At 37.7% G+C, this 9,482-nt stretch overlaps 1 protein-coding gene across 2 annotated transcripts; it reads right to left on the minus strand.

Annotated features, from left to right (window-relative positions):
• Positions 1 to 647: 647 nt before the first annotated feature.
• Positions 648 to 9,137, minus strand: LOC113669700 (E3 ubiquitin-protein ligase MARCHF5). 2 transcript variants are annotated; one of them, XM_027185777.2, is made up of 3 exons: positions 8,553 to 9,137; positions 5,224 to 5,914; positions 648 to 1,921 (listed from the first exon to the last, which is right to left on the minus strand). In XM_027185777.2, the coding sequence occupies exons 1-3, from the start codon at positions 8,585 to 8,587 to the stop codon at positions 1,814 to 1,816; spliced, it is 834 nt and encodes a 277-aa protein (XP_027041578.2). In that variant the 5' UTR covers positions 8,588 to 9,137; the 3' UTR covers positions 648 to 1,813. The 2 variants fall into 2 exon arrangements, with proteins under 2 accessions (XP_027041578.2, XP_027041579.2); XM_027185778.2 differs by lacking the exon at positions 648 to 1,921 and adding an exon at positions 4,462 to 4,717 and having other exon boundaries at positions 8,553 to 9,131.
• Positions 9,138 to 9,482: the final 345 nt, after the last annotated feature.

Consider the following 9,482-nt stretch of genomic DNA (forward strand, 5'->3'; position numbering starts at 1 on the left):
ATACTCTCTTTAATACATCTTTTACTCCACTTGTTTTCACCACTTCGCTAGGCAAGTCCTGTGTCTCATCGCCTCGCTTCAATAAACTTTGTTTACGTCTTTATTGTGGTGGACATAATAATTGTGACTACCCTTTCCAACAGCGCGGCAAAGAATTTTCGGTTTTAACGTGGGATTAAGCAATCGTCCTGCAAGTAATGTTCCGCGCTCACACATCGACTGATTGACTGTTATAAGAAAATTGCTGGCTGCAAGGATCCATTTGGAATATTTGGGAGAACAGTGTGTATCCTACAATTTATGTCAACGCTTCCTCAAAGGAGGCTCTTTAAACTTTTGACCCCTAAGAGTAAGAAGCATCTAATTTGGCCTTACAATATCTTCCCAAAATCGCAGGTTAAGGTCGTGAGAATAAAGGAAATGATCACCAACTAGAGGAGCTCTTGAACGTGAAACAAATTCTCTTTTTCAGTACATTAGGAAATATATAGAGGATAGTAAGGGGAATATACATACTGATATTAGGGTGTAAAGGGTTAAAGAATGCTTTGATCTTTTATAGCATTGTTCAGAAAAGTTATCCACTTAAACTTGTCTTCCCCTAAGTGCTGCGATGTTACTCCTATGTCAACTCACCGATAAAACGCTTGACAATTCAATAGCTTTAATTCTTTTTCCTTTCCATACAAAAGCAATAAAATAGCAATGAGTTTTACCAATCTTGACTTAACTGAGACACTTAATTCTGAAACTCACCGAGTTTTGATTGGTCATACTTACAAATTTAAAAAAAAGTTGCTTTGCCTTCTTCACACATGTTTGTATATGCAAACGCTTAGGTAATGGAACATATAGTAAGCAAAAGTGGAAACGCTTAAATATGATTTAAACCAAGTTTAAGTAACACGTCTAGATGTGATTCAATTAAAGTTGAAGTAAGACAAAAATCATTCGATGATATGGAGCTTTTATCCACTATAACTTGGATCAGTACAATTGAGGTGCAAGACCATTTCACGGTTCAGGAACGCATACATGCTACATTCTGATTTTGCTTGACTGAAACAGATGACGTTTTCCTAATGTTAACAGCCCTTGTTTTCAGTGCCACGTTTACACCCCTTGGAGACCACGATAAAAACGTCCTCAGCCTTGGCCTGTTGATCTTTAAATGAATTCAGATTGATGCCTTTACTTTTTGCCAATGAGCGCACTTTAAACGTCGCCTTGGGGAAAGGGAATGATAATGAGTGCAGCGTAAGATTAGCCCCAAGTTTGCCATTAACGAAAACTAAGAGCATGACGTTCATGAGATGTTTCTTTAGAACACCCAATTTAACGTTTCAAGTAAAAAATTCTTAACCTCCCTATTGAAAAAAAAAATTCAAATATCCAAGTATTTACTCCAGCGTGGGTTGTACTAAAATTGCACTAACCAACTGACTTGCTTAGGATAGTTTATTAACGTTCAGCCGTCTTTCTCTACGACCGATTTAAATCAGTTCCAACACTTTACTGCAAAAATTCATTGACGACAAGAGCGCGAACACGTCAATTTCACTTTTTGGCGGATTTTTAAAGAATAGAAATTCACCACAAAGTTCTATAAAAATTTTCAAAAAAAGAGCTTGCTTAATTCTCCTTGCTACACATATTTCATCTTTTAGTCTTGGTGACGGATTCTTGATATCTACAGTCACCTCTTCTTAAGGCCATAAATCTCTAACTAGACAGCTGAACATCTATCAAATGCTTGTGGCTGTGTACTTTATCACCATTGAAAGAGACTCGAAAGGCACCAAATGTTGAAGAATTATTCCTCACCATAGTTTTTAACAATTCTCTGAGCTTGCCTTACATACTGCTGCTGTCTATAGTAGATCCTGACAACTCCTTTCACTGCCACAAAGCTTATGCCTCCCTGAAATAACAGCATAACAATTACTAAAGTTGTGTATGGATAAAATAAGAAAAGTGCTTTTTCCCACTTTTTAAAGTGCAGGTGATACTTTCCCATTCGTTTTCTGTATTCATAAAGATTCTCTTTCTTTTTCTTTTTTTTTTTTTTTTTTGAAGCTTTTCAGCAAGAATTTTAGACACGTTGAATTGTATTTTCAGCCATCAAAAGGATAAAAAGAATTCTTGCCGCACCCAAAATACCTACCCGCCCCCTCCACTTCAAATGGCCCAAACTCTATCAATTTTCGCCAGAAATTCCCTGAATCTAACAAACCCAGAGGTTTGGTTCACCATGCAACTGACAACTGATGAAATGAAAGTTCAATCATAATACACATGAAAAGGAATAAAATCAATTGAAGAGTGAAGCTATCAATCACAGAAAGCGACATTTCCACTGCGGCGTCTTCGCCACTTTATGAGGCTGAATGGGTACGCGTCCCTGTTTTAAAGAACACGATAGTTAGTTGCCCTACATGTACGTGAGGTTTGGCACACTTTCATTTGTGATATTGTTCCCTTGCAGATCCGCTTTAAAACTGGTCAGCTTTTGCCCTAGTTGATTGAAGGCGTCCATACTTGCGTAATTTCTTCTCCATATATGGGTGGGTGACTTTTGCCCTAGTTGATTGAAGGCGTCCATACTTGCGTAATTTCTTCTCCATATATGGGTGGGTGACTTGTTTAACCCCATTAGTTTATGAGTTTGGGTCACAAACAGTTCGTGTCCTGTTATGTTCACGTGTTCTGCTAAGTTGTGAGTTTTTGTTGTGATGTCCTTTCATTGTTTCGCACACTGCTCTCCCCGTTTCCCTAATATACCCTTTGACGCATTCAATCAAAATGTTTTGGAGGACACCGTCCCGTTTGCATGGTCAAAGTGAGTCTAACGGCCGCTCTCAGTGTGACCCAATCGTCTTGTCTGATTTGGCAATGGTGCATACGTCTCGTTGTTGTGGGCAGCGGGGAAGATGTCCTGACATATCTTTAATATGAAGTAGTAACGCAGAAGATCTGAAATCCTACCTAGGTTCTCCTCTGGCTGTTTATATTTTGTTCCTTACTATTGTAATAGTAAGAAGACTCTTAATATCCAGAAGATAACTATAACTAACAACAATGATATTTTAAAAGAAGGTCTGTGAACAGACTTCTTACTGTTTCCATTTACAGTATATTTCATTTTACACCTTTTGCTGTTCATTAGCTGAAAAAAATTACTATGTTTATTAATGTGAATAGGTAAACCACCAATGTCAAATTATTCTCACGGGTCATCTTGGGTGTGGCAATACACTTTACGATCTTTATTCAGGGATTATTGATCCTTTTATTTTCAATCATAAATATAAGTTGACTTTTCTTCTTGGTAAAGGGCTATAGTGTTTATATGATAAACAAAATAATGCATGGTTGCTTGTGAATATAAAATTTCTCTTCTCATATTCAACTTGACATCTTACTCCTTTGCTGCACTCACTTGTGAGCTATTAAGTTTAACACCTGAAGAGAAATTCCATATCCATGTGCACCCATGTATTATTCGCTATTTCTCATTAGGTCCCTTGCTGTAAAGGATTCCTTTACAACACCTAAAAATTTCTTTCCCGCATCAGTAGCGATGTTCGTGCTGAGGGGTGGGTATCTTTCTGCCCTAGTTCTCTCCTCACTATGAATCTGGTTGTAACACTTGCTAATACATAGATGCCACTTCATCGAGGGATTCTTTGCTTGATGAGATTTAGCGAAACCTTTAGTTGATAATCAGGGGAACGTTCTTGATGATGGAGTGTGAGTGATTACATTCACAGCACACATACAGCATGATGTTGCTGGGTTTGCATATGGAGCATAAGTTCCTTTGATTAGGTTCAGTGTAAACCTCGCTTGCTTCAATTGTTATTTTCATGCCATTGTTGGTGAACACTTTGCAAATATCTTTCTCAATTCTTTTGATCTCTTTTGCTTTTGTTGAAATGCACCACGGCTGCCATAGTAGTTGAACAACTATGATCCCACTAGTTTTCAGGTTTCTGCACCATCAAAGGAGACCATTGTTACATCAAATGAGGCTGGTGAATACCTCTTGTTCCATGGGATGTCATCGTTGAACAATAGCAATTACTTAGTGTGGAAAATAATTCTTCCAATTTAAACAGAGATGCTGGTATAAGAAGCCGCAAAAGTTCGGGCATCCTTGAGGGGCTTGTATAAAATGGATGGGTAGAAATTAACAATATTGAAGGCAATGAGGTGGTGATCTTTGTATGTATATATATATATATCAGGGGATGTTATTGATTTTTTAATTAGTGTAGGGATGAAAGTATAGTCTCTCTGTATTTTTCCCTATTGCAACATATATATACATACATACATATATCTTATTGACTAAGCATAATGTCAAGATGGACAGATATTGCACGAGTTCCCTTTCCTTGGGTTTTTATGGACTACGATGAAGTCAAGGTCCATAAACACACAAAAAAAGAATGAGAAAGATTTTGCTTTGTAAGAATCAAGAATGATTTGTTTATTTCAAGAGCAAGGAAAAAAAATGCCAATTGCACAATAAAACCATGAAATCAGTGTTTTTCCAGCTTTGATTGTCATCTGCTGCTTCTTGCAACTCCATGTGAAATTTTGCGACTCTATGAAAGTCCACTCCATGTAATATTTTTCTTGAAAAGGATCAAAATTCTTGCTTGCCTGGGTAGCCAATGAGATAACAGGACTTGCTTCATATTGCCCACAGGTGCTGCCAGTGATATAATAGGTGATCTTCACACACCATTTTTTCAGATGCAATAACATTATATTACATCAACAGATGACCATGCATTTTTTGCTATATGCAAACAAATCTTTATGCATTCATTCCATGAAATATAGGAGAATGAAAGCCATAGCTTTTAAGTGGTGAAATGGCCATGGTGACAGTAATGTTTCCCCACTTGTTCTCCACAAGCGGCTTGTACATGAATGTTCATTCTCTCTTTTTCTTGCTTGTAATGCCATGGTTAAATCAATAATGTATCTGTTTTTGCTTAGATTTACGCATTTTAATGAAATTAAAAATAATTTGTCTAATTAGCCTACCTATTCACACAACTGAAAGTATCTTCTGTGCGCATGAACAGAAAAGGTGTAGGTATAACCATTTAAATTAAAGTCTTTGGTCCTACAGTGTGCACTGTATTCACAAAGTCGAGGGGAAAATTTTCAGAACAATTTAAATTTCATACACAGTAATTTAACACTTACCAGTAAGGCTCGATGCAGACTTGAAGGGACAAACCCATAACACACTTTGCCGATAAGTGTGGAGATTGTTGGCAGAATCAAAGCACCACAAAGGAGCCTGGTGAGAGACACTGGGTCAGATAATGGTGTGGGCTCTGCTGGAGTGCGTGATGCATAATCACACGCAGCTAAACTGGGCAGAATATGGCCAAGAAAGGACATCTTACTGAAATGGCGTCTCCACAACCTTAACACGTGATCCTCCCAGCGAACCATTTTCCCAAGTATAAGTGCCAAAGGGATAGTTGGAAGTCCAACAAATAAGAACAAAGGATCAGCTTTTTCCATAACCTCAAGTCCTTCTTTATGACCCAAAACCTGCATAACGGTAACTGCTCCATAAGTGACAGCAGACCAATATAATGACCCAACAATGACTCCTGCTGCAGCTATGGGGCAGAACTTATGGATAAGTTTATCTAAGAACTCCACAGATTGAAGCAGAGGTCCTAAAGGTGGAAATACAATGATATATTCTGCATTGCACTGTGGGCAAGACACTTTTGTTGTTGAACTGCCTGCTTGCTTTTCATCAATCCAGCGTTGAAGGCAAATCTGGTGGACCCATTTTGTTGTCCCACGGCAACGACAGGGCCGAACCCACTGTGACAAGGGTTCATCTTCTTCTGTAGCAAAACATACCCAACAACGTCTATAAGATAAAAATTATAAAGGTTATTAAATAAGAAATTTTAATCTTTTGAATTTAAACATTCACACAAAAAGGTCTTCATGTATTCCTCAAAATTTGAAGGCTCCATGGTTACTGAATTGGGTTGAAAAACGTTTTTAAAGGTAAGAAGGTAATCAGGGGAATACCTAATCACAGTCTAACAAAAATAGAAAGAAACACTTGAAATTTAAAACTACATGTATGTTTATTTCATTCAGAGAATCTTTTCTAAAAACCACAATAATTATATTTAATGCTCAGGCTACTAGAAAATGTGGAAAGTTTCAGTGTCAAAAATGACATGGTCAACCTGTCCATCAGATTCATTCCACAGAAATATCAACCACATTGGTCGAAGTGTACAACCATTCAGCCACTGTAACATCCACTCGTGGTCAACACAAATGAAAATGAATAAGCCCTCAAACACAGAGGAGTGAAGTTACTCAAGTTTATCAAACTTATCCTCCATTTTTGACGATGGAAGGAGAAAATCAATGTTTGGTAATTAAAATTTCTTCACAAACAAGCGCTTAAGCCTAAATTTCTTCTATAACAGAAATAAAAGATTCACCAAGTGCATCTTTAAATTATAAAAGCACTTGGGATATTTCAAGAACACTCAAAAAGTATCCTCTGTTCTCTAAAAAATATTCAATTGCAAAAGAACTGCCCAATGCTGTGATTCAAGCCAAGTTAACTAAATACCACATGTCAAGTAAACACCCCCCCCCCTCCATGTAGCATGAACATCTAAGTAACTGCGTGCACACCAAATGTGTTGGTCCAAAAAATTATTCATTGCTCTGGTTTGATTTGACTTTAATCACTGATGAGGACTTAAATTCCCATAAAAATGGACTTGACAATTGTTCCACAAGAGTGTCTAGGATACGAGATAGTGAATAGCCACTGAAACAAGTAGCATTAAGTCTTAAATTCAATTACCCTGAACAGAATGACTGTCTAACACATTCTATAAGTTTTGATATTGCTGTAAAAACTTACAAAATTAATTTTCAAACTGAAAAAAGGTCTGCTTAAACCACTGAGCAAACAACCAACTTTGGCCCCAAAAGTGGCAAAATGATCACCAGACAAGTGCATTGCTTCACAATTAAAGCTGGAAGAAACAATTAACATTCTATTTGTGCCCATCGGATACAAAATTTGTTATGGCTACCTATGGAACGTGCCCCATTGGCTACTTAGCATCTCATATTCAATGTCCACTCTAAGGATAATTGCAAAAGATACAGCAATATCACTACCAAAAAACATTTAAGGGTGCCAGGAATATTGTTTATCTGATTCCTTCATCCATACTTGAGTTCCAGCTTAACAACATATACAAAAGTTGTCCACAGTTTGTGTGAAACCAAGTGATGGACGCAATCAAGGATGGCTGAACTTAATTTGTGGCTGAGAGAGAACCTTACTGAGACCAGTGTTCAGCTTAAGTGTAAACAAGGTTAAGAGCAACATGCGGCACTGACAATGTGAATGTTTTTACAGGTTTGTTTTTAAGCTTGAGTTCTCTAAGGGTTGTACCACCTGACATTTTTTTAAGTGCTTTCATTTGCAGCCTCTCATAATTGTTTTGATTGGTTGTGGGTTGTATGCAAACCTGTATTTGCATCCTCAACAAGCCCTTTTTGTACATATAGATAAAGTCTCATGAATGGATTGGATAGTAGGTTCAATATTTGCTCATCCTTTTCAATTTCTTTTCTACTTTCTATTCTCCAAAAACTATGAGCACTGAAGGCTGCAAACTGATGTGATTTAGGTAGTTCAAGCAGCTCAGTATTCTTCCAAAATAAAGTCAAAAGACATTTTGTATCTAATATTCTCTTTGTGGAGTCGAAAGCTCATTTTAGTCACTAGCATAATTTAGATTCCCCTTTTGTTAGGGTTTCAATTATTCTACAGCAAATTTTAGTTCCAAATTGAGAAAGAAATACAAGAAGCATAACTATCTGTTCTGCTTGTTTACCTATATCAAAACCAAATTTCTAAGCTTAAGGGTTACTATATTATCTGAGTTATGGGGGTCACGACAACCGAACCGTTCAACTGATTCGAGCGGCAGTCTATGGTCCTATTTCAGCGCCAGTCAATGGTCGAACTAAAATCCTTCAAGTTCGTCCAAAGCAATACTTAGAAATGCGTACGTTTACTAACCTGAGGCCTGAGGACGACAAATACCAAGGCAGTTCACAATAAACTTGGCGATCATCACGCACACAGCAACTTCAGCTGTAATTTTACCATTAACCGCATAAAAAAATTCCCTGTTCTGACATTTTAAGTTAATTACTTGACGAAAAATCAACCGACCGAGTGCCGATCGCTTCCTTGTTTGAACGCGTGTTGTTTAAAGTTCTCTAGAGTTAGTGCTTAGTGCAGCAGATCGGAGGATCCAAAGATGTAGCACTTGGGGATACTGACCTTATACTTTCGCCAGCACTGGTGCTACTGACAACAGATGGACCTCCGCAACTATGTGTATAAGATAACCTTCCTTCGCTCTCTAGCCGCTCTAATAAGCTGGCAAGTTAGATTAGGGATCGAAGGCAAAGGCCTGTTGGAGGAGTTTTATGGCTTATTAACCTACCTTATATCCCAATCATCAACCAAAGCAGAAGCCATCAAGATGCAGTCCAGAATTATTCCACTGATTTCACAAAAATTATAGCAAATTGTTGACAAAGTAAGCGAGTGGTAAGGCTTTGCAAACGTTCAAGATGGCGTCGAGTGACCCTGTTGGGTTATGGGCAAAAGTAAGTCGAAGAAACTTCCGGTTTTCAATCACTTCCGACCTCACCTACGCACGAAAACATATCGAAAGGCAAAAAAGAATTTTGCCTATTTCGCTAAGATATCAATTAAAGTAAACTTCTGTGATGCGGATATGCAGCCGTGTCGCTTTTATATCAGAGCACAAGATGGATAGGGTGCGAAAGTCTAGAAGCATGATTTACTAAACCTAACATTGACGGCGTCAGAGTGTGCATTTCAACTGGAGATTTCCTAGACACAGTAGTGGGAGAAATGCACATAGAAATGGCATCAATTTCACACATGTTTTACCTAGCGAGAGCAAAATTTCTTTCAACTGAAAATCTGTTTACACGACAATAGCACGGCAGTAGCAGCTGGAAGTTTTGATAGACAATAGGACAAGACGCCCTCTACCAATCAGATCAAAGATTAAATCTTTTCTTAGAAATCGTCTGCCAATCAGAATAAACTCTTTTCTATATTATCTATGCAATGAAAGGAGGCCTACTAACTAGGAAAATTCCCTTTTGTGTTGAAAGGTTTTTGTCAGGAAATCAATAGGTTGAGCTGACTTAAGTTCAGCCATTATGAATTGTTCGTAAACTTTAAATTGTGATTTTTTAAAAGGGTAGAGCCCGGCAACCACAACTTTGACAACCCCATGAACAATACCCTTCTATACCTGCCTTGTACAAACATATAGGGGCACGAGTCATATCTTTTGTGATAATTATTACTATTTAAAAAGGCGTCCATAGCCATC

The sequence above is a fragment of the Pocillopora damicornis genome, chromosome 2 (genome assembly GCF_964200805.1).
Source record: "Pocillopora damicornis chromosome 2, jaPocDami1.2, whole genome shotgun sequence".
NCBI lineage: Eukaryota > Metazoa > Cnidaria > Anthozoa > Scleractinia > Pocilloporidae > Pocillopora > Pocillopora damicornis.